Genomic DNA, 26,665 nt, shown 5'->3' on the forward strand with positions numbered 1-26,665 from the left:
ACTTTTCAAGCAGGAAAAGAGAGAAAAATGTAATGGATGTATTTGAGATGGCCAGACTTCGGATGCAAGCTCCAGTCAGGCGACCTTCATCAAAGGGTGCAGCTGATCCTGTCAATGTTCAGAATATCAGGGAGTTCAATGAACTTAAATATAGAGGCAAGTGTATTTTATCCTTTCTGATTGGAGGTTTATTTGCATCTCTTAATCATTTTCTAGCATTTAAAAGAAAATTCAGTAATCCATCTCACAGTTGCCCTTAACACAAACACTATGGACAGGGTCCTGGCCCTTACTGTATCTTCTTTTCTACCGGCATTCTGTTTTAACTAGTGAGCTGAGTAGTCCACTCCCTGCTGCACCATGGCATAAGTAGTATGGCCAGGGAACCACTATATCCAGCTCATTCCTGGCTGCTAAAACAGCCCCTTGGAATGTTTTTAGTGGCATTCTCTAACACATTCTGTGTTGTTTTTGTGGAGCACGTATATCAATTTGCAGTGCAAAATATTTCGGTTCCCCAATATGATGATATACTTAACTTCCATTAAACAGGAAAGCATAGGAATGTTTCAGCAGCTTTTTTGATGCACTTGTGTGTGCAGTGATCCTTTCACAGAAAGGTGCTGAGAGGTGTTTTTGAAAATCCCAAAGTGGCTTTGGAGCACAAGTCCCAGTGAAAGTCTACAGGGTTTGTGCTCTTAAATAATATATCAAAGGGGTAGCCGTGTTAGTCTGGATCTGTAAAAGCAGCAAAGACTCCTGTGGCACCTTATAGACTAACATGTTTTGGAGCATGAGCTTTCATGGGTGAATACCCACTTTGTCCGATGCATGTAGTGGAAATTTCCAGGGGCAGGTGTGTGTGTATATATATATATATATATATATATATATGCAAGCAAGCTAGAGATAACGAGGTTAGTTCAATCAGGGAGGATGAGGCCCTGTTCTAGCAGCTGAGGTGTGAAAACCAAGGGAGAAGAAACTGGTTTTGTAGTTGGCAAGCCATTCACAGTCTTTGTTGAATCTTGAGCTGATGGTGTCAGATCTGCAGATGTACTGAAGCTCAGCAGTTTCTCTTTGAAGTCTGGTCCTGAAGTTTTTTTGCTGCAGGATGGCCACCTTAAGATCTGCTATAGTGTGGCCAGGGAGGTTGAAGTGCTCTCCTACAGGTTTTTGAATATTGCCATTCCTAATATCTGATTTGTGTCCATTTATCCTTTTCCGTAGAGGCTGTCCAGTTTGGCCAATGTACATAACAGAGAGGCATTGCTGGCATATGATGAGAGATTTGTTGCATGGATTGGTTCCTGAGCCAGTCCTCGCCCACAGACACCTCAACCTGAAACATATTCTCACCAGTAACTGCACACCGCACCATAGTAACTCTAGCTCAGGAACCAATCCATGCAACAAACCTCGATGCCAACTCTGCCCACATATCTACACCAGCGACACCATCACAGGACCTAACCAGATCAGCCACACCATCTCCGATTCATTCACCTGCATGTCCACCAGTGTAATATATGCCAGCAATGCCCCTCTGCTGTGTTCATCGGCCAAACTGGACGGTCTCTATGGAAAAGGATAAATGGACACAAATCAGATATTAGGAATGGCAATATCCAAAAACCTGTAGGAGAGCACTTCAACCTCCCTGGCCACACTATAGCAGATCTTAAGGTGGCCATCCTGCAGCAAAAAAACTTCAGGACCAGACTTCAAAGAGAAACTGCTGAGCTTCAGTACATCTGCAGATTTGACACCATCAGCTCAAGATTCAACAAAGACTGTGAATGGCTTGCCAACTACAAAACCAGTTTCTCCTCCCTTGGTTTTCACACCTGAACTGCTAGAACAGGGCCTCATCCTCCCTGATTGAACTAACCTCATTATCTCTAGCTTGCTTGCATATATATATACACACCTGCCCCTGGAAATTTCCACTACATGCATCCGACAAAGTGGGTATTCACCCACGAAAGCTCATGCTCCAAAATGTCTGTTAGTCTGTAAGATGCCACAGGATTCTTTGCTGCTTTTAAATAATATAGGCACTTTTGAAATCCCGCCCTCAGCGTCTGATGGCAGTTTATACCTGACACATCTGTGCTTTCTTATTAACCAAAAGAAGTATCACCACAATCAAAATTCACTGTGTCAACCCTTTCATTTAGTTTTTGTCATTACCATAGAATCATTGAAACTCCTAATCCATACACTACTAATAATCCCAGGTATTTATACATTGTTACGGTCTTTGGATTTGTTTGTTTTCTGGCAAATTGAAGTTGCTTACAGTTATTTTTTTCATTTGATACACTTTATCGCCGTCTTTGAATTTTTTTTATGAAATGGTATTTTAACATATTATTACAAGCCATCCACTTTTTTGCCATTATTAGTATTGATGGTCCTAATGCTTTTAAATGCATGTAGTTCACATTTTTAAAGTAAATGTTTCTGAAATAGTGTTTTGATGAAATTTAAAATTCACAATCTATGCAACAGATTCAGAAACACGAGCAGACTTAAGATATATGTACCCCGATTCCCCAAAAGATGATCAGACCTTAGAGATTCAACAGCAGGCATTGCTAAGAGAGCAGCGGAAGAAACTCAACAGAATGAAAATGAGGCGGGATGCAGAAGGTAAGAAAAGAGCGGCTTGAGAGTGTTAAATGTATTTTTTATTGTCTTTGTTTTTGATATAACTGTAATAATCCTCAATTATAGTTTTAAATTTCCTTTAACTCATTGGCTTGCTCTGAAGAAGGCATGCAGGTTCACAATAATTTGTTGGAAAACAGAAAAGGTAAAGCTAATATTGAAGTTCTATATATTCTATATATTAATAGTACATAATAGTACATAATAAAGAAAAAGCCAGTCTAGCTGTCTGCATTTCCATTGTTAGAGTGGATGCTTCTCCTTGGTTTTTGGGAGTAATTTTATTGTGAATTCATGCTTATTTTAAAAAATAGAGCAGAAGTTTAGGGCAGTTCCTGTTTCTTAAAGAGTCGTCAATAGTTTCCCTTTCTGGAAAGTTGAGTTTGACAGAAGTGACTGAAGATGATCTTCAGTCATTAGCAGATTGGTTCTGCAAGACAAAAGTACTTCCTCACTTAATATAGATAGTTTTGGAAACCAAGAATTATTTAGACTGAAGTTAGTGTAGCTACTAATGTGTCTCCGACTTTTAAACAAGAAATATGCTGAGGATTAGTGAAGACAAAGTTCTGCTGTTTTCAATCTCAAAACCAGCCATTGTCATAGAAGCCCCATGTCAGATGTTGCAACTTAGATATCCTTAACCTTTAGGTCCCCTTTTGGAGTATTGAAGACAGTGGGGCAGGTCCTCAGCTGGTCTTAATTGTCATGACTCCATTAAAATTCAGTGGATGATTTGTTTCTGTTTCTTGTTAGGTAAATTAACTGTTTCACCTTCAATAATACAAAACGTCTTTGAACCAGTCATCTGCCATTTCAGTACCTTGGGTCTTATCTTCAAAGCCATCAGTGGGTTAGGATGCAGCTTCATAAGTGACCACTTCTCCATTCCATGATGCCCTGAAACAGTTGACCTTCTCTGTAAAAATACAGTTGACAAAGCACATGAGAATTGAAGTCAAATTGTACTCTGAGAAATTTTAGCTGTGGAATGAGCTTTCAGGGTCTGACCACTTTCAGGCAATGTTGCAAAATCTTCCTCAGCATAACTTGGTTAATTGGGAAAAAGAAATAATGAGAGATACAGATAAAAACAAAAGAGATCCCGATCAGACCTTCCTCTAACAAAGAAGGGAGAAGAGCAAAAGACCTATGAAGTACACTAGAAGCTTTGCTATACAGATCTAATTGACTTGGGAAGCAATTAAATACTACACTGAGGGGCACTATAGAATGCCCTAAGATTACTAGATACATAAAGCTAGAAAGACTAAATTAGTATAGACTTTATTTCCTGCATGGTAGTAGTTTTGAGGCTACAGCCTTTATGAAAGGGGGAAGAAGACCCTTCCTGAAAAAGTAGTAACATCACAAATTCTGCCTCTACACCAAATCTCCACTCACTTGAAATGCCAAAATGAATGCTCTCTGCAATAGATTGGATACAGGTTATCAAAACATAATAATCACGCTTTGTTGCATACTGTGGATTCAGTGACATCATCTAAATGTCATCTTTCTTTCTTACATATTTTAGTTAAAAATGAATTTCAATAATGTTAACTATCAGTAATGTTCAGAGAAAATGTCCATTCAGGTGAATGGAGCAGTTCTCACCTCTGCCAGAGCTGTTGTTTCAGGATCTCTGAAGACTCAGGTAGACATAATGGCATTTGCTTCACAGTTTTTGAGGTTATTTTGCCGCCATAAAAGCTAGATACTTTTTGTTTTAAAGAATGCTCATATTCTGGAGTGCAAGACGCGTTATTACATGCAAGCTGTTACTTATCTATCTGCCCAAACTTGTCCAGCACAGCTCCTGGGGAGAAGCCCTTCTCATAAAAATTGCAATTTGGAGTTTCTTGCTTACCTAGAGCTCCAGTTGCTAAGAGTTTGGAATAAATGCTAGTTAAAGGCTTTAGTATTCCTGCCACTTGTAGCTTTTGCTGGGAAAAATAGTTCTTTTGCAACTATCCTAGGAGACCTGGATAGTATCTTACTCTACAAGTCTTCCCAATATGACTAAGGGTGACAGAAGTGATCCTGAAGGACAAAAGTTGTGTGTTTATTGCGTGATGAGCTAAAAATATGTTATGCATTAATGAGGAAAATGAAGACTGTATTTCTTGGGTTGGTTCTTTCTGTGACAAGCTTTTCTGATGTTCATGTACACTATAACTTTTATATACCGTATATAAAAAAATATATAAAAATACACTTATTGTCTTAAATTGTGACCTTCTTGGGGCAGGGATCTTTGAACTGTAATATTTTCCCAATCAGATTAAGTTTCTGATTAACAGGCCACATTGCCTTTGAGAAGGCTCTGATTTATCTGGAGGAGTGTGCTTTGCCAGCTATGAAAGACAATTTTGACTCATTCCATTAATTTGAGTGCAGATTGTCAATTTAATCTCTTGACAATTCTGAATGGATAATGTAGTTTTAAATAACATTAATCTGAACAAAGCCAGATGTTCCCTTTTGCAGGGCAGTTTAGATTGGCAGACAAGTAACTGAACCCTGAGCACAATTCTAGGAAATTTCTTTATTAAGCTGCTTCATGGTTCTTGTAGAGGACGCTCTCCCCAGCCCACCAATTCTTTGTTCTCCTTTGTCTTATGACTTTCATTGTCCATCTTCTATTTTACACTTACTTATAGTCTGTTACGGTCACTTCCTACTCTGTAGTTCTGGACAAGAGAAATATGTGTTCTTTGCCGTTTTCTCTGTTAATTTTCCAGTTTACCTTCCTCAGAGTCAAATTCAGCTCCTTTTTCTCCAGTGAAAATGGATCAGATGCTTTTCTTGTTGTCTCATTCAAGGGAAAAAGAAATGAGTGATATATATTATTTCATATATATAGTATGAAAATTACACTGCTGTTGGCTCTGGAGGCAAAGACCAACCTATTTTCACAGTAATTCTAGAGATTCTGCTAACGTTGCTGGGGGAGCAACAGATTAAAAAAAATAATTATGTGGCTATGATGCAACTCTTCTTTACATAAACATTTATTACTGTATTTTCCCCAGGTTTTCAAATAAGAGAAACATTTTAAATGTTAGTTACATTGTAACTTTAGAAACTAACAAATTTCTAAACATATGACAAAAGTAGTTTCAAATACTACACTTGCCCCTGACTCCTGGCAATTTTTGTCATTTTGCAATCTCATGCTTTTAATTGTTTTCCTTTCTCTTCTTGCTGTGTGAGAGAGTCATACAAACAGGAGAGCTGAGTGAATAATGTACAAGTGACTTTGTCTCATTCTTTTTAAAATTTAACCTTAAGCTACAATTCCCTGGCTTTCTAATATTTGAGATGTTAATCATACATCTTTTTTTTTTTCATTCATTTAACAGTGCTTTGTGAACATTAACTCTAACTTACCCAAGTTTTTGGTCTAAGAATTCTTTTGTTACTTCTAAGTTCCATTTGGCTATTTTTATATAGTAACTATTCAGAACAGAGAGATTTTAAAGCCCTGAAGTTTGTTTAATCGTGATGACTAACAGAATGTTGAATATGGCTATCCCTTAAGATCCTAAATCTTTTTTTAATTCACCAGTTTATTTTAGATAAGTAAAAATAGTTATTTCATTTATGAAGAGTGGGGCAAGAAAACAAAAATATTAATATTATGGAGGTGGAAATCATCTTTATTATAGCAGAATGATACACTTATCTGAGTCGTTTGGCACATCTTGGAAGGTTAACTTTCTATTTGAATGCTAATTCAGGGTGCGGAATTAATTTAGAGATGAATTCCTTTGCTTGAGCTATATGATTAGCATATTTTAATTTAATTTTTATATTTTATTTGCACTTGTTAATGGGAATGCTGCAGACACTGATTTTAATGAAAAGATTTGTGTAAGAGGTAGTTTTAAGGCTTTGCACATCATTCTTCTTATTATATATATTATAGTAGTGCCCAGAGCAGCCCGGGTCAAGATCAGAGCCTTGTTGTGGTAGGTGGTATACAGACCCAGAGTTAGACAAGGTTCCTGCCCCGGAAATTTGTCTGTGAGAAGACAAACAATACAGCAAGAGCAGGGTAGAGTAAGAAATACTAAATATTTGCAATTTCTGTATACCTAAATACACTGTTCTTCTTTGAGTACCATTTCCTATGTGTATTCCATACATGGGTACTCATACATAATGTCTTTTGGCCTGTATATGTCCTGTAGCTCTTCTCGTGCTCCTGATTAAGAGTGTAAGAGACAGTGAAATTCTCTGAGTTCCATATCAATCAAACAAAATACTTACCTGAATTTTTTCCAAAAACCTGCTCTTCCTCTGAAGACAAGAGACTTCACTCCATCAATATTCAGCATGCTCTGGCCTTCCACCTGCAAAGAACCAAACCCATTAGGAAATCACCAAGACTTTTTATTGCCACAGCAGAGAGAGATCGTGGGCAAGCCATATCCTCCCACTGCTTGCCAAGCACCCAAATGTGGAATACACATAGCAACCAGCACTCGAAGAAGTGGAGGTTACTTACTGTAACTGGAGATTCTTCAAGATGTGTGGTCCCTAGCCATATTCCACTACCTGCCCTCTGTCACCTCTGCTTTGGTTCCTGTTGGATTTATGGTAAGAAGGGGAACTGGAGAGGCACCACCCACACTGCCTCTTATACCCTCAGTTGGGACCACGAGAAGAGCTATGGCACATATGTGGGCCAACAGACACTGCTTTGAAGAATTTCCAGCTTTGGTGTGCATGCATACCTATGTGTGGAATACAGATAGGGACCACACATCTGAAAGAGCCTTCAGTTACAGTTAAGTAACCTTCTGTTATATGAATGTTTGGATAGTGGTTTTGTGTGTGTGGTTTTTTTATTTTATTTTATAAATATCAACTTTTCCAACTGTCCTCAGCTTAGCCATCATGTTTCCTGAATAATTGTAGGCATCATGGTTACAAGTGATTTTTGAGAAGAGATTTGTAGGAGGGAGAGGTGAGCAAGTCCAGGGATGGTGTGTCATGTATTGTAATTTGAAATTAGTTAATAGCTTAATTGAATTGTTTTTGAACACCTGATATTGTCACAAGTTTCCAAATAAAATTTAAAGCCATCAAACATGACTTTATAGAGAAGAACTTGGCAGGGAGATGAGTTACTCCATGGAACCCATGCAGCAAAAATACAGTTTTAAATAATGTTCTACAGCAGGTTCTGTACTTATGGGCCTGTATAAAATTCCAAATTTTTGAGCTTAAAACCAAAAATATACCATATTATGTAAAACAAGCTGGCTAAGTAAAAAGCTGGCTAAGTAAAAAGTTAATTTATTATTTTATGAAAATTATTTTAAATGGTGTATTCTCTCAATAACACTACTGTAATTGCATTAAATGAAGACAGAATGCAGTTCTTATGGTAAGAAACAGTACTTCTTACGGAGACTTAGAGAGGTGAAGTGACTTGCCTAAGACCAGAGAGCAGATTTCTTAGTCCTGGTTCAGTTGCCCTATTCTCTAAGCCAAGCTCCACCCCAAAGCTTAGTTACTTTCCATATTGTCCATTTTGATGCTCTGTAATAGGAAGGTCACATTGATTGTTATTACTAGGGTTGTCAGAATCTGCTCTGAGGAACCCAGTGTAAATTTGCTCTTTAGTTACCAAATAAAGATTTCTGCAGCAGAAAGTAGGTGTGTTTCCAGAAGTTGATACAATATAACTTTTAATGTTAATATAATCAGATTAACCTTGAATACATTTAAAGATCTTGTTAGTAAGTACAAAAACTGGTTAGTCTGGACATTCCTATAATAATTCATAAATGTATTTAAATTCAACAGATGTCTTGCACAAAGTCAAGAAATAATCAAGTGGTTTTGCCACTTAAAAATATAGTTCTGACGTGCAAATATATTACATTTTGTTCTTCATTGGGAAGAGACTTATGAATACACACTTGGGGGGAATGTTGTGTATTTGTAACAATATCAGATTTCCTTCAATAACAGTTTGAATATTTAGATTAGGTCCATCTAGTTACATTTAAATTAATATTAAGACAGCTAAAACAAATTTTGCATCAAAATATTTGCAGTTTACTTATTAATACAGTGAATATGACAGTAAAGATAAGACTTTAATTAGGAGTGATTCATTGTGGTGTCCACATTTGTGTAACAGTATTCTGCTAAACTGTTTAAATATGTTCTTGTATAATCAGTGTTTATGTCCATTACTTTTTTTCCTCCCTGGGCTGTGATGGCTACTATAGACCATGATGATTCTGTTCCTGACTTTAACCCACGAAACATGGGACTGGTAAGAAGAAACTCCGCTCCCCAGTATGCTGTTTTCATTTTGTTCAAATGTGCAGAGTGTTGTGGCTTGTAGTTATGTTAATTTTGGATGGAGTGTACATTAGAGTACTATTGAAATAGAAAACTAAATTTAAGTAAGCTTGCAATCTGTCTGGATAACTGGCAAGCTAGAGGAATAACAAATAAGATACTTTATTCAGGTCTCTTTGCAGAGGCAGGAAATAAGTTCCATGGCTGTATATCTTGATATATACATTTGGCTGGATTCTTCACTGCCTTTTACCCTGTATAGTCACGTACATCTGTGCAAAGTTAGGAGCAGAATGCTGTACCTTGTGTGGGTTAGTGGAGAATGCTAATTTGCTAGAACTTTAAACTGTTATATGTGACTAAACAAGGTGCAAGGCAGTAAAAAATCAGGCACTACTTCCAACAAGATATGCAAGAGCCATAGAGCTTATTTCCTGGTTCAGTGAAAAGAGCTGAATAAAGTAAAAAACTCAAATTCCAATTCTCCAGTAATTCACACTGGCCACAACAAGTGCAATGAAGAATCAGGCACTTAGAGTGTCATTGAAACTGTTACTCTGAGATCCTTGCATTGCCTCATGATGCATAGCTAATAGAACAGTTATGTGTTCAGCATAATGTTAGTGAACTTTGGTTGTAAATAGCTACCTGAAATTCTCCTTTGGAGGGTTGATTTGCAGTAAATTTTCAGTTTCCTTTGTCTCTTTCCTCTTTGAACTCAAAGTTGATAGACATTATAGTGATTCTCAACACAGATAAATCCCTTTACAAAACCAATTTTGTAATAAATGGTTGCAGCTATGTTGTTTATTACAAGTTCAACCTTTAAAGTATGTAATAAGAATAGCATAATAACAAATACTAAGTTACAGTTGCATAGAAGTACATTTTTTTTAACTCTGTACTATCAAGGACTTGATGTCACAGGGGATTAGTAAAGGCTTTTGAATCTTTTTTGTCTAGATCACTACTTTGAAAACAATCCAAAAGTCATGAAGGATATTCAGTATCTTTCATGAAGTAAATTGCCACTCTGGGTTTAATTCCAAGTGGACATGGGTTCATGTTACACAAAGCACAGTCACAATTGACACCCATGTAGACAGTTTTAGTAGAACGGATTGTTGTGGAAAGCAGCCGAAGTATGAATTGTTAGGGAAAGTCTCAAATATCTTTAATCCTATTATTTTTGCCAACAGAACAGGACTGAAGCACATTTGAGAGCTCTGCACTGTTTTGTAGGTATAAAGAAGACTGCAAATTTCCAGTACTGTGCAGTGTTGTTCTAGCTGTGTCAGTCCCAGGATATTAGAGAGACAAGGTGAATGAGGTAATATCTTTTATTGGACCAACTTTTGTTGGTGAGAGAGACAAGCTTTCAAGCTACACAAAGCTCTTCTTCACAAATGGGAAAGGTACTGAGTATCACAGCTAAATACAAGATCAAACAGACAGTTTAGCATAAGTAGTTAGCATATATTCTAAGGGACCATTCAAGGTGAAGTGGCCCGTTAACAGTCCTGTACTCATAGGACAAAGAGGGGTGTTAGTAGGGTACAGATTGGATTTACAGCCTATTACAACAATGTCTTTATTAAGACAATGATTTGTAGTGTCTAACAAATTTAAGAATTTAAGCTCTCAGGCTCATCTTTTGAAAGTGTTGTGCAGGTTTCCAGTGCACTAAGAACTATGAGGGTGAAACCAGAAAATCACTGTGCTCTCAAATGAACAGGAAAATGGCAAAAGACAAAAACATCTGTGAGTGAACACTTTTCACAAAGTGATCCCATTATATCTGACTAGTCAGTCCTCATCCTCAAAAGAAACCTGGACAATGCTTTCAAAAGTCGAGCCTGGGAGCTTAAATTCATAACTTTGCTAGATGCTACAAATCTTGGTCTTAGGCCAGGTCTATACCACAAGCTTATGTCGGTATAATTATTTTGCTCGGGGGTGATAAATCCACACCCCTGAGTGATGTCGTTATACCGACCTAAACCCTGTTGTAGATAGAGCTTCTGCAGTCAACCTAGCTACTGCCTCTCATGGAGGAGCATTAACTATGCCAACAGGAGAATTTCTCCCGCTGGTGTAGTAATGTCTTCATTTAAGTGCTATAATGGCACAGCTGCACCGATGCAGTGTTTTAAGTGTAGACCTGCCCTTAATAAAGACACTGGATTTATTGCTTATTACAACAATCTGTAACTCACAACCCCCCCTTTTTGTCCTCTAACTACAGTTATGTTAAGGGGCCACTTCACCTTGAGTGGTCCCTTAGAATATGAGCTAACTACTTAAGGGTTCTCATATGTGGGGGGGTTGGGACCCCTCAGGAGATCTTAAGGTTATTACGTGGAGGTCGTGAGCTGTCAACCTCCACCCTCAAGCCCCGCTTCACCTCCAGCATTTATAATAGTGTTTAATATACAAAAAAGTTTTTAATTTATAAGGCGAGGTTGTACTGAAAAGCTTGCTGTGTGAAAGGGGTCACCAGTACAAAAGTTTGAGAACCAAGCTATTTGTTCTATCTTGTATTTAGCTGTGACACTCTGAGTACCTTTCCCAGACCAGAAGGAGAGCTATTAAGAGCATAAGAACGGCCATACTGGGTCAGCCCACTATCCTGTCTTCTGACAGTGGCCAATGCCAGGTGTCTCAGAGGGAATGAACAGAACAGGTAATCAACAAGTGATCCTCCCCTGTCACCCATTCTAAGCTTCTGGCAAACAGAGGCTAGGGATACCATCCTTGCCCATCCAGGCTAATAGCCATTGATGGACATGTCCTCCATGAATTTATCTAGTTCTTTTTTGAACCCTCTTATAGTCTTAGCCTTCACAACATCCTGTGTCAAGGAGTTCGACAGGTTGACTGTGAGTTGTCTGAAAAAATACTTCCTTTTGTTTGTTTTAAACCTGCTGCCTATTAATTTCATTTGGTGACCCCCTAGTTCTTCCTTATTTACGTTCTCCACACCAGTCACAATTTATAGATCTCTATCATATCCCCCCTAGTTGTCTTTTTTCCAAGATGAAAATACCCAGTCTTATTAATTACTCCTGATATGGCAGCTGTTCCATACCCCTGATCATTTTTGTTACCCTTTGCTGAACGTTTTTCAATTCCAAAATATCCTTTTTGAAATGGGGTGACCATATCTGCACACAGTGTTCAAATGTGGGCATTCTATGGATTTATATAGAGGCAATATAATGTTTTCTATCTTATTATCTATCCCTTTCTTAATGATTCCCAACATTCTGTTCACTTTTTTGACTGTCACTGCACATTGAGTGAATGTTTTCAGAGAACTATCCACAATGTCTCCAAGATCTTTTTCTTGAGTGGTACCACCTAATTTAGACTCCATCATTATGTTTTCCAATGTGCATTACTTTTCATTTATCAACATTGAATTTCATCTGCCATTTTGTTACCCAGTCACCCAGTTTTGAGAGATCCTTTTGTAGCTCTTCGCAATCTGCGTGGGACTTAACTATCTTGATTAATTTTGTATCATCTGCAGACTTTGCCTCCTCACTATGTACCCCTTTTTCCAGATCATTTATGAATATGTTGACTAGGACTGAGCCCAGTACAGACTCCTGGGGGACACCACTATTTACATCTCTCCTCTCTGAAAACTGACCATTTATTTCTACTCTTTTAACCAGTTATTGATCCATGAGATGACCTTCCCTCTGATCCCATGACTGCTTCCTTTGCTTGATAGCCTCTGCTGAGGGACATTGTCAAAGGTTTTCTGTAAATCTAGGTACACTATATCCACTGGATCACTCTTGTCCACATGCTTGTTGACCCCCCTCAAAGAATTCTAGTAGATTGGTGAGCAATGATTTCCCTTTACGAAAAACCTGTTCACAAATTATGTTCATCTATGTCTCTGACAATTTTGTTCTTTACTATAGTTTCAACCAATTTGCCCGGTACTGAAGTCAGGTTTACCTGCCTGTAATTGCCAGGATCACCTCTGGAGCCCTTTTTAAAAATTGGTGTCACATTAGGTATCCTCCAGTCATTTGGTACAGAAGCTGATTTAAGTGTTAGATTTCAGATGACATTTAGTAGTCCTGCAATTTCAGATTTGAGTTCCTTCAGAACTCTTGGGTGAATACCATCAGGTCCTGGTGATTTTACTGTTTTGTTTATCAGTTTGTTCAGAAACCTCCTCTAATGACAACTCAATCTGGGACAGTTCCTCAGATTTGTCACCTAAAAGGAATGGCTTGGGTTTGGGAATCTCCCTCACATCCTCAACCTTGAAAACCGATGCAAAGAATTCATTCAGTTTCTCCTCAATGGCCTTATCGTCCTTGAGTGCTCCTTTAGCATCTTGATCATCCAGTGGCTCCACTGGTTGTTTAGTAGGCTTTCTGCTTCTGATGTACTTAAAAAAAATGTTGCTATTACTTTTTGAGTCTTTGGCTAACTGTTCTTCAAATTTGTTTTTGGCCTTCCTAATTGTGTTTTTACACTTCATTTGCCAGAGTTTATGCTCCTTTCTATTTTCCTCACTAGGATTTAACTTCCACTTTTTAATGGATGCTTTTTTGCCTCTCACTGCTTCTTTTACTTTGTTGTTTAGCCACAATGGCTCTTTTTGGTTCTCACTATATTTTTTATTTTGGGGTATACATTTAAGTTGAGCCTCCATTATGGTGTCTTTTTAAAGTTTCCATGCAGCTTGCAGGGATTTTACTTTTAGTGCTGTACCTTTTAATTTCTGTTTAACTAACCTACTCATTTCTGTGTAGTTCCCCTTTCTGAAATTAAATGCTACAGTGTTGGGCTGCTGTGATGTTTTCCCTGCCACAGGGATGTTAAATTTAATTATATGGTGGTCACTATTACCAGTGGTCCAGCTATATTCAACTCTTGGACTTGATCCAGTGCTCCACTTAGGACTAAATCAAGAATCACCTCTCCTCTTGTAGGTTCAAGGACTAGCTGCTTCAAGAAGCAGTCATTTAAGGAGTCAAGAAACTTTCTCTCTCCATCCCGTCTTGAGGTGACATGTACCCAGTCAATATGAGGATAGTTGAAATCCCCCATTATTATTGATGTTTTTATTTTAATAGCCTGTCTAATCTCCCTGAGCATTTCACAGTCACTATCACCATCCTGGTCAGGTGCTCAGTAATATGCCCCTACTGCTATATTATTATTCGAGCATGGAATTACTATCCATAGAGATTCTATGGTACGGTTTGGTTCATTAAAGATTTTTACTTCATTTAATTCTATGCTTTCTTTCACATATAGTGCCACTCCCTAACCAGCACAACCTGTTCTATCTTTCCAATATATTTTGTACCCTGGTATTACTGTGTCCCACTGATTATCCTCATTCCACCAAGTTTCTGTGATGCCTATGATATCTATATCCTCATATTATATGAGGCACTCTAGTTCACCCATCTTATTATTTAGACTACTAGCATTGGTATAGAAGCACTTGAAAAGCTTGTCACTTTTTAGCTGTCTCCCATTATATGATGTCATTGAATGAGACTTTTTTCATTTGACTGCTTCTCATCAGAGCCTGCCTGTATTTTATCATCTTCCATCCTCTTCTCCTTATTAGGACATAGGGAATCTCCATTAAAAGATCCTCCTGTAAGGAGTGTCTCTGTCCAAACCATGTCATCCTCTGCACCTGTCGGCTTTCCCACAGCCGTTAGTTTAAAAACTGCTCTACAACCTTTTAAATTTTAAGTGCAGAAATCTGGTTCCATTTTGGTTTGGCTGGAGCCCATCCTTCCTGTATTCCTGTATAGGCTCTCCTTTTCCCAAAAGTTTCCCCAGTTCCTAAGTAATTGAAACCCTCTTCCCTGCACCATCGTCTCATCCACACATTGAGACCCTGCAGTTCTGCCTGCTTAACTGTCCCTGCATGTGGAACTGGAAGCATTTCAGAGAATGCTACCATGGAGGTCCTGGACCACAATCTTTTACCTAGCAGCCTAAATTTGACCTCCAGGACCTCTGTCCTATCCCTCCCTATATCATTGGTACCTACATGTACCACGACGATCAGCTCTTCTCCAGCACTACACATAAGTCTATCTAGATGTCTCAAGAGATCCACAGACAGGCAAGTCACCATGCGGTTCTCCCAATCATCTCAAACCCAGCTATCTATGTTTCTAATGATCGAATTGCCCATTACTAATACTTGTCTTTTCCTGATAACTGGAGTTCCCTCCCCTGGAGAGGTATCCTCAGTGTGAGAGGATACCACATCATCATCTGGAAGGAGGGTCCCAATTATGGGATTGCTTCCCTCTGCTCTAGTTGGATGCTCTCTTTCCCTGCATCCGACATAGTGAGTATTCACCCACGAAAGCTCATGCTCCAATACATCTGTTAGTCTGTAAGGTGCCACAGGACTCTTTGCTGCTCTTTCCCTGAGGTCTTCATCCTCCTCAACAGCACAGAGGGGCTGTCAGACAGAGGGTGGGGCCATTCTATTGTGTCTCGGAAAGTCTCATCTGTGTACCTCTGTCTCCCTTAGCTCCTCCAGCTCAGACACCCTGGCCTTTAAAGCCTTTACATGGTCTTTGAGGGCCAGGAGCTCCTTGCACCAAATGCACACACATGCCACCTGCCTATTGGACAGGTAATCATACATTCTGCATTGGGTGCAATAAACTGGGTAGCCTTCACTCTGTTGCTGGACTTCTGCCTACATTATCTTTTTATTCCTGAAGTTAGTTCCTTTGTTGAGGTTTTGTTTTTATCAGGTTTTTTTTTTTTTGTGTGGCTTACGTTTAAAGAAGTTTAAGGAATGTTACGTGAGAGGATACCACATCATCATCTGTTAGATGCTCCTGTTCACTCCTGTTTGCTCCTCTGGTTGCTTAGGAGCGGGCTTTTTAAAGCCCTGGTCTTCCTGAGTAGCCCCGCCCTCTGGTTAAGGGCTGATGGAAGCTGAAGGGCATAGGGATCAAAGCCTCATTAAGAAGCTCTCAGCCTTGCCTATCAGGCCACTTGGTTCACAACCACACGTTCAGCACACCATCCCCAAACAAACAGACCACATGGTATATTTCAGTCCAGCAGCAAGCACACCACAACAAACACAAATACACACACAACAGACATGACAACTTACCCCACGAGTCACGTCATTGCTCCTTCACCTGGAGAAGTCCGTGGCAAAACTCCCCTGTTAGCTGCTCTGTGTTGCTCAAAAGCTTGTATCTTTTATGAACAGAAGTTGGTCCAATAAAAGATATTACCTCACCCATTTTGTTTCTCTAATTTCCAGTACCATCAATCTGGCACTTTTCAGAACCACTAGAATACTAAACAAACTAGCAAGCAAAAAGCAAGAAAGCCCCCCAACCAAACAAAACAAATCAAAAAACCACTTAGACACTAGTACAGCTGAACTGAGTGTCTTCTGTTTTACTTTTTTAGTTCAGAAATGAATCCAGTGAATTCTTGAAAAATTCACTATTGGAATCTGAGAGTGCTTTCATTGGTGAGTTTATGCCTCTATATTTAGCAGTATTTATGTTTATGTTCAACATGACATTTGATATGGTGGTATTATTGTTCTCAGACTAAGTGATTATGCCTGTATTTTAAGTCTCAAACCAGTAGACTTTTCCAGTGGAGTTGGTAATTGTCAGCCCTAATTATATGTGTTGGGAAAGTCCTCTCTAACTTAAAAAAGCGGATGTTAATGTAATCACCTACTCCTTTTTGTTCTCCTTTCTGTGCTTTGCTTTTCGTCAGTGCTGTACTATATAGCTCTATTGTTACTGTAATCGTTTTCAGACCTTAATGTGCCATAATAGCTTGCAGTTTTATTTTAGACACAGTGTAAGAATTCTTACTTGTCCTTCAACTACCCAAAGTCTTGTTTGATTGAAGTTGGAAATGGAAATGAAATGGAAACAGAACAAATAGCCTAAATCCATTCTACTAATTAAGATTAACAAGCCATTCAAATTAAATTGATTCCCCGGACTGAAATTTAGCATTATCTTTTATATGAGCCACATCTCTAGCTGGACCTAAATTCCATTACATTATCTCCAGATTCTGCAGCATTGTGATGCCACTGAATGAGTATTCCCCATAAGCTTCATTTTTGTAAAGAATTGAAGTTTTAACATGTTAAACATTATGGCCTATTTTGTTATCAAATTCCATTTATTTTATGCTCTCCCCACATTTTAAACTTTCAGTACATCAGATATTTGTTTTGAAATTGTCCAGGTGAATCTGGATGTTTTGGCAAGTTGGTAGCGGACAATGGGACTTTTGGCACCTGGGGAACGATGGGAGGCAATTTGAGATTGTGAGATAAGCAAGTTATCTGGATGTTTCTGCTAAAATGATCAGCAGTGAAATACACAACAATATTGCTAGATAAATATTCTTTTGTTAGATTTCATAAGGCTTGTGTGCACTTAAAAAGATCAGGCCCTACAGCTGTACACCACTGTAGTGCTTAAGTGAATTTTGTGGTTTTGTTATAATCCCCATTTGTGCACATCCCAAAAACCACTGTACAACCAGCAAAGGTCAGAACTAGTATGGAGGGCATACAAGTCTTGTCTCCCATTCATCTGCACTTACCATGTCCTTATAATGTTGGAGAACAAATGCCTGTCTTCTACATCAACAAGCAAGAGAGAAGAAGATCTGCTTCCCTGTGTGCAGAAGTGGTAAGCCTCAGGAAGCAGTGTGTCAGCAATCACATCACCGTATCAACAGCCTGCCTTCTGGGTAAGCAGAATATGCTCACAGACTGCTTCAGCAGACATGAACACTCACCACGAATGGAAACTTCACAACATGGTGCTGCACACCCCAATCAATTCACTTCTCAAACAAACAGCAAATGCACCGCGTATTGCTCCAGAGGAGCCCCAGGTCACCGCTGCCAGAGCAATGCACTGCTTCTTACCTGGTCAGATCAGTTCAACTATGCCTGTTCTCTGATGCTACTCCTGCCACAAGTTCTACACAAGATCTGACAGAACATAGCAAGGTCCCCTTCTGGCCCAGACACTTCTGGTTCCCCAGCCTCCTGCGTATGTCATTTTGCCCATCAGTTATCCTCTCAATATTCTCTGGGTTCCTGACCCAATGCAATGGCAAGATCAAACACCCCAGTTCATGACCACTTCACCTCAGGGTGTGATATTTGGATGGGTGGAATCCCTAGAACATTCATGTTCCTCATCTGCATGAGACATCCTCTCTAATAGCAGAAAAGACTCCGCTGGGAAATGTTTCCTATCTAAATGGAAATGCTTCTCATCTTGGACACAACAAAGAGGCGTCCTGCCAGAGATTACAGATATTCCTCTCATCTTAGACTGTATCCTATCTTTGAAGACCTTGGGTCTATCCATCAGCTCCTCATCAGTCCACTTAGCAGTGATTAGTGCATGTCATTCACTGGCTCGAGGCTACTCGATTTTCATATATCTACTAAACTATGAATTCCGGAAAGACTTTCCTGCCTATTCAGAAGAATCTCTCCCAGTGGGACCTGAATCTCATTCTCTCAGTGCTAACAATACCCCCCCCCCCGTCCTTTGAGCCTTTAACTACTTGCTCCGTGTCCCTCCTGTCCATGAAGTTCACCTTTCTTGTAGCTATTACGTCAGCAGGAAGGGTTGGTGAACTGGGAGCAAAGATGGCAGACTCTCCATAAACTGTATTCCGTAAAGATAGTTTCTTTGCATTATACCACAAATTTATCTCCAAAATAATTTTGGAATTTCATCTTAACCAATACATTAACTCACTCATGTTCTTCCCGAAACTGCATGCTTCCACAGAAGAACAAAGATTCCATTCCCTTGGTGTTTAACAAGCCTTGGCCTTTTACTTGTACAGAACAATATCAATCAGGAAATCTTGGAGACTGTCGCCATAGCAGAGAGCATCAGAAGGCATGCCATCTCCACCAGGAGAATCTCCACATGGGTATCTGGATGCATTCTACTCCTTTATCAGTTCTCAAACCTCCCTCAACCAAAGGCTTTTCTTCAGGATGTACGCCTCCTGGACATCAGCATAGTGGCCATGTGGAGGTCATGGATTCCTAGATTCTAGAACTGGAAGGGCCTCAAGAGGTCATTGAGTTCAGTCCACTGCCCTCATGGCAGGACCAAATACTGTCTAGACCATTCCTGATAGACATTTATCTAACCTACTCTTAAATATCTCCAAAGATGGAGATTCCACAACCTCCCTAGGCAATTTATTCCAGTGTTTAACCACCCTGACAGTTAGGAACTTTTTCCGAATGTCCAATCTAAACCTCCCTTGCTGCAGCTTAAGCCCTTTCCTTCTTGTTCTATCCTTAGAGGCTAAGAAGAACAAGTTTTCTCCCTCCTCCTTATGACACCCTTTTAGATACCTGAAAACTGCTATCATGTCCCCTCTCAGTCTTCTCTTTTCCAGACCCAATTCTTTCAGCTTTCCTTCACAGGTCATGTTCTCTAGACCTTTAATCATTCTTGTTGCTCTTCTCTGGACCCTCTCCAATTTCTCCACATCTTTCTTGAAACGCGGTGCCCAGAACTGGACACAATACTCCAGTTGAGGCCTAACCAGCGCAGAGTAGAGTGGAAGAATGACTTGTTGTGTCTTGCTCACAACACATCTGTTAATGCATCCCAGAATCATGTTTGCTTTTTTTTGCAACAGAATCACCCTGTTGACTCATATTTAGCTTGTGGTCCACTATAACCCCTAGATCCCTTTTTGCCGTACTCCTTCCTAGACAGTCTCTTCCCATTCTGTATGTGTGAAACTGATTGTTCCTTCCTAAGTGGAGCACTTTGTAGTTGTCTTTATTAAACTTCATCCTGTTTACCTCAGACCATTTCTCCAAGTTGTCCAGATCATTTTGAATTATGACCCTATCCTCCAAAGCAGTTGCAATCCCTCCCAGTTTGCTATCATCTGCAAACTTGATAAGCGTACTTTCTATGCCAATATCTAAGTCGTTGATGAAGATACTGAACAGAGCCTGTCCCAAAACAGACCCCCTGCAGAACCCCACTTGTTATACCTTTCCAGCAGGATTGGGAACCATTAATAACTACTCTCTGAGTATGGCTATCCAGCCAGTTATGCACCTTATAGTAGCCCCATCTAAGTTGTATTTGCCTAGTTTATTGATAAGAATATCATGCAAGACGGTACCAAATGCCTCACTAAAGTCTAGATATACCACATCCACCACTTTTCCCTTATCCACAAGACTCGTTATCCTATCAAAGAGAGCTATCAGATTGGTTTGACTTGATTTGTTCTTTACAACTCCATGCTGGCTATTCCCTGTCACCTTACCACCTTCCAAGTGTTTTCAGATGATTTCCTTAATTACTTGCTCCATTATCTTCCCTGGCACAGAAGTTAAACTAACTGGTCTGTAGTTTCATGGGTTGTTTTTATTTCCCTTTTTATAGATGGGCATTATATTTGCCCTTTTCCAGTCTTCTGGAATCTCTCCTGTCTCCCATGATTTTCCAAAGATAATAGCTGGAGGCTCAGATATCTCCTCTATTAGCTCCTTGAGTGTTCTAGGATGCATTTCATCAGGCCCTGGTAAGTTGCAGGCATCTAACTTTTCTAAGTGATTTTACTTGTTCGTGTTTTTATTTTATCTTCTAAACCTACCCCTTTCCCATTAGCCTTCACTATGTTAGGCATTTCTTCAGAATTCTCAGTGAAGACCGAACAAAGAAGTCATTAAGCATCTCTGCATTTCCAAGTTTCCTGTAACTATTTCTCCCTCCTCAATGAGCAGTGGGCCTACCCTGTCCTTGGTCTTCCTCTTGCTTCTAATGTATTGATAAAAAGTCTTCTTGTTTCCCTTTATCCCTGTAGCTAGTTTGAGCTCATTTTGTGCCTTTGCCTTTCTAATCTTGTCCCTGCATTCCTGTGTTGTTTGTCTATATTCATCCTTTGTAATTTGTCCTAGTTTCCATTTTTTATGAGACTCCTTTTTATTTTTTAGATCATACAGATCTTGTGGTTAAGCCAAGGTGGTCTTTTGCCACATTTCTCTCTTTTCTACCCAGCGGAATAGCTTGCTTTTGGGCCCTTAATAAGGTCCCTTTGAAAAACTGCCAACTCTCCTCAGTTGCTTTTCTCCTCAGTCTTGATTCCCATGGGACCTTACCTATCAGCTCTCTGAGCTTACCAAAATCCACCTTCCTGAAATCCATTGTCTCTATTTTGCTGTCCTCCCTTCTGCCCTTCCTAAGAATCGTGAACTCTTATGATTTCATGATCACTTTCACCCAAGCTGCCTTCCACCTTCAAATTCTCAATGCATTCCTTCCTATTTGTTAAAATCAAATCTAGAACAGCTTCCCCCAGTAGCTTTTTCAACCTTCTGAAATAAAAAGTTGTCTGCAATGCAGTCCAAGAACTTATTGGATAGCCTGTGCCCCGCTGTATTATTTTCCCAACATATATCTTGATATGTTCTATTCACACGTTTGCGAGGCATTATGCCCTGAGACATGACTCTGCTGCTGATGCCGCCTTCAGGTCAGTGGTTCTCTGCTCAAGCCTACCATCCATATCCTTGCACCCTCCTCCTACTTAGGTACTGTTTGTCAATCACCCGTAGTGCAATACAGTAGGGACCATCACTCAGAGAAGAAAAGGAGGTTGCTTACCTGTAACTGGAGGTTCTTCGAAATGCATGGTCCCTATCTGTATTCCACTAACTGCGCTCCTTCCCCACTGCTGCGGATCTTCTCTGATTCCCGATGGACAAGGAACTGGAGAGGCAGTCGATCTGCCCAACCCTTTATCACCTTGCTCAGAGGCACAAGGTGAGCCAGGGCACATGCACACACCAATGGACACTACTTTTCATTTCTCTGGCTCCAGGGTTATGGTGTGCATGTGTAATCCCACTGTGGAATACAGATAAGGACCATGCAGGTTAGTAATCTCCCGGAAGGTTAGTAACCTCCTCTTACTTTAAACATCTTTGGCTCTGAAACAGGTTGTGATAAGAAGCAGAGGTGAAATAAATGCTTCTATTCTTTGTTCTTCTGGTAAGCATGTGATTTTATCACAATATACTGTGGAAATATTTCAGAAACTAAGAACGATGGTATTGTTATGTATAGTCACCGAAAATACTGGTGTTTTTAAGGTTGACTTTTAAATGATATTTTTAGTTATAGAGACAAGGTATATGAGTAATATCTTCATCTATTAGACTAATTTTTGTTAGTGAAAGAAACAAACATCAAGCTTACACAGAGCTCTTGTGGCTTTTATTTAATACTTGAGTTAGCTGGCTAAGTATTATGAAATCAAAAAGTAATGCAAACAATCACAACTTATTTGTTCCAATTCTTCTTTCCATGTTGCTTGAAAGTATGTTACAAAATGCTAAAAAAGGTTGTGAGAACTTCAGGTATACCTGCGACACGGTAGTCCTCTCTTTCGACATAGTATCAGAGGGGTAGCCTTGTTAGTCTGTATCTGTAAAAAAGCAACAAAGAGTCCTGTGGCACCTGATGAAGTGGGTATTTACCCATGAAAGCTTATGCTCCAAATATCTGTTAGTCTGTAAGGTGCCACAGGACTCTTTGTTGTCCTTAACATAGTGTCATCTCCTAGGCCAGGACAAAGATGCCCCTCCTATGACTTCTCCTTTTATACATTGTTGCCAACCCAGTTACATATTACATTCCACCTTGTTGTTGTTACCACCTTGTACCCTATAGTACGAACAAAACATTTTCATCTGTACCTTTATGAGGGGTCTGTTTGTTCTTGTACCGTCTTTTCCAGTCAGGAATGTGCTTAGTTGGTTAGGTGATACTTAGATGTTACACTTCTGACAAGGCCTATTTTGGTTCACTGCCTTTGGTTCATACTGTTAGCCATGCGTAGCGCTCTAGCAAGGCCTGCACCAGATACCAAACTTACGTTGTTGGGCATAAAAGATGGAAACCAGGAGCCTGAAATAGGCAGTGGAGACAAGTTTCATACACTGTGTGTGTTTCACAGCAAAGGAGGGATTGAAAACTGTTGTTAAAGGAAGACAGGATCATCATGAGAAAGACATGAAGGACATAAACACCACTTGAGGGTACATCTATATTAGTCAGAGGATACATATTTGTAACTTGATCCTGTTTGAATAGTTTTGGGGGGCTTGTTAATACAAGTGGGGCTTAGCCTGATTACATAATAATATGTTAAGAACTCAGATACGATCAAGAAGTCTGATTACAGAAAGTTGTTAAGGAACACAATCACCCATAGATCTCCCTTATAAACAGAAATACCAAAAGCCCCAACTGGCAGAGGGCATAAGAGGTGTACAGGAGTTTACAGGGATCCCTGGGTCTGATATCTGCATAATAGTGAGCTGAACGATGTCAGTGAAGTATCTACTAACAGCCAGTAACACATTGGTCATCTTAATCATTGCAAGATGTCTGTATGGATGATATTTAAATAGTTATCTGTCTATACTGAAAATTCTGTTCTTCGGGTATGTGAGTTAAGACGGGTCACCAGAGGGTGATTTAAACAGGTTCTGTTTAGTCAGGAGTAGTTAGATGCTCATTTTCTCTGGTTAGTTAAATGTATTGTGGCTTACAGTTTAGACTTTTTACATTACTGAGCCTGATGCTAATGAAGAGATTGTGAATTCACATAAGAGAAGATCTTCAGGAAAAAACAAACGCAGCAGGGGGCATCATGTTTGATTAAAGACCATGGATTTTGGGGTATAATTTGTGGGTTCTGAAGTACACCCAGAATCCTTCACTGAGGAGAGGAACTGTCAGTGTGTTCTGTCTTGCAAAAGGAATATCACAGCCACCCTGGCTGGAAAACACTGCTAAGACTTTAGGTGAGCTAAACTTCATTAGACGAGACAGCATGTTGTTAATTGAGTCCAGGCCCTAGAAGACATGTTATGATTTTATTTTGTGTGTAACTGTTTGTTTCCAGTATTTCCACTTGCTATTATTTTAATGTCCAGGCTTTATTAAATAAACATTTGCTTGATTTCAGTGTAAATGTAAGTGTTGTGGGTTAAATGGAGTGGTGATCTGAAGGGTAACTGGTAAGCTGGTGTGTATTGTTCCTTTGGAAGCAACTCATTGCTCCAGGAAGATATTTGGAGAGCTCGAGGGTTGGAGTGTGCCTATCACTGACATGTAGAGAGAGAGGAGGGCCTGCTTAAGCCTGGAAGGGGAGTGCTTGTGTTGCTCGTGGCCAGCAGAATTGGGAGCTGACCTCTGACAGGTACAACAAGGCTTCCTCATTCTAAGGGCAGCTGGTAGTGAGGAGCCTTTCTGGGTCCTCTGAAAAGCATCACACATACCCATTATATACAAGTTATTGTTATGCAGTATCACTAAGCTTAGTGGTTCCCCATGGGGTGTCCCGATGAAAGGTATTTCTTTGTTTGGTGTATCTGTGTCAAGTTGTGTGGGTTATATTAGCACTGCTTGTTTAACAACTAATGTAATCAGACTTATCACAGTGGTGATTGATTTTCTTGAGAGATTTGTTCACTTTCCCTTTTCCAGGCACTAATGGGGAAACCTTTCCAGCTTTCGAAGAAGTTAATTTATCTTCACAGCCACCACCATCTGCAAGGGAAAGGAGACGAATAAAGAAGAAAGCAATGGAATTTACTGTATGTATGAAATATTTCTCCTCCCACCCCTGCACCTCTCTTTTGCATTTGATGGAGAAATCTCAGGGGTTTCTGAGAGGAGAGACTAATACGAGTAGTGGTATGGAAAAACTGTTGTATAGAGAGATTGAGAAGACTGGGGTAGTTTACTTTACAAAGGTGACTAATAAGAGGGGACATGATAAAAGTATATAAAATAATGATTGGTACAGTATCGAGAAGGTGGATTGGGAGCTTCTGTTCTCTTTTATAACACAAGAACAAAGGAACAATCAATGAAATCAAAAGGTGACAACTGAAATCTGATGAAAGGAAATCCTTTTTTTAAACATATGTAGTTAAATTGGACCTCATTACCACAGGATGTCATTAAGACCAAAAACTTAGCAAGATTCAAAAAGGAATTAGACATTTATATCTATAGTTATAGTAGCTAATGCGTGGAAGAGATATTAAACCTCTTTTTCAGGGCAAATTAATTTCTAACTGTTAGGAATTGGAAGAAGATTTGCCTATTGTGGAGTTTCTTGCATCTTCCTCTGAAACATTGGTATTGGCAACAGTCAGAGAGAATATAGTAGATTAGATGACAATAACTGTGTTTCCTATTTCAATAGACGACATATTATATGGCTGTAGATTATGTGTATATACATAGTATAAATGAGTTGTTGTATACCTAGTGGCCCTTCAGCAGGAGCGTCATATTTACTGAAATCGTCCCGTGTTTTCTAAATCTGCAGGATGATGTCCCTTTTAGCAAGTCACTGCCGCCACAGCCTGACAGCTTCTCTTTGCACTCAAGCTCCAGTCTCAATGTTGATCAGCTGAAAGCCAGGAATGAGGAACGATTGCGAAGACTGAATGAGTTGCAGAAGAAATCTGTTAACCTAGGTATGATTGTGTTGGATGTTAAAGATAAAGAAACAGATATTAACAGGCAAACTACTTGTAGACTAAACAAGAAGAAATTGGCTAAAAACAGTCAAATTAGATTATTTTGACATAATTTAATATTCTCCATCACTGGCTTGTTGGAAAATCAGTTGATAAAAAGGTTTGAAATGAAGTTTGTTGCAAGTTTTGAGAGGTCAGGGATATAATAAGGAAAATGAAAGGATATGAGATACCAACTCAAGACTTGTGTTGTGACTAGGATAATGGTGTACAACCTAATATCTAAATGCATCTGTGAAAAGAACTAAAACCTTTCTATAAAACCCATAATGCACCTGGCCAATTGAGCCATGAATATGGAAGCTATATTCTTTTTTTACCTCCTGTGGAGATCAATGCATGCTATGAAGTATTATGTTTCATTACTCCACTTTTGGCACATGTAACTACAGATTATGTTGGTGATAAAATTCTCAAATAGCAGTACTGAACTCTGAGCTGCTGTCACAAAGAATTCCACAGGCTGACTATGGAGAAGCATTTCCTTTTTGTTCTGAAAGAGTCTGGTTTTAATTACATGTACTGATTTGTCCCCCAGTCAGTACTTTGGGACACACTCAGTTGCACTGAAAAGACTCTTTGGCATAAGTCTCAAATCCCATCTTTGAGTACAAACTAATCAACATCCTGTCTAAGCAGTTTTAAAACCAGTATTTTTTTTATTTGACAGCCATTATTCAGAAGGCATCACAAAATGCTTTACAAACTGTATGTATTTGATTTTGTAGCAAATGGCACTTTTACAACCAGAGTTGTTCCTGTCATCACTGGCTCACTGTAATTTTCATTCAATAGAGCAACAGTGGTGAAAAACCCATGTTTGACTTTTTTTGTGCTTTTACTCTGCCTTCTATTCATTTCTATCTTCTTTGCAGCTAAACTCTTTCCAAACCCTCCTTATGCCATATAATTCAAATATATTTTCACCATATTCAGTCCTCTCCTGTCTATCTACCCAACTTCTTCTCTTGTTCAATCACCCATGGTTTCACTTAGTATTGTGTGAACAAA

General features: G+C 39.3%; 1 protein-coding gene across 2 annotated transcripts in view; it reads left to right on the forward strand.

The window, feature by feature from the left end:
* CSPP1 (centrosome and spindle pole associated protein 1) overlaps positions 1-26,665 on the forward strand; it is a 174,015-nt gene that overhangs the window by 122,862 nt on the left and 24,488 nt on the right. For both annotated transcript variants that reach the window (XM_030553235.1, XM_030553236.1), the window contains exons 24-29: positions 11-156; positions 2,515-2,655; positions 8,925-8,971; positions 16,450-16,513; positions 24,588-24,697; positions 25,441-25,591. In XM_030553235.1, coding sequence (XP_030409095.1) covers positions 11-156; positions 2,515-2,655; positions 8,925-8,971; positions 16,450-16,513; positions 24,588-24,697; positions 25,441-25,591 — 659 coding nt within the window. The remainder of the gene's footprint in view (positions 1-10; positions 157-2,514; positions 2,656-8,924; positions 8,972-16,449; positions 16,514-24,587; positions 24,698-25,440; positions 25,592-26,665) is intronic.

The sequence above is a fragment of the Gopherus evgoodei genome, chromosome 2 (genome assembly GCF_007399415.2).
Source record: "Gopherus evgoodei ecotype Sinaloan lineage chromosome 2, rGopEvg1_v1.p, whole genome shotgun sequence".
NCBI classification, from domain to species: Eukaryota; Metazoa; Chordata; order Testudines; family Testudinidae; genus Gopherus; species Gopherus evgoodei.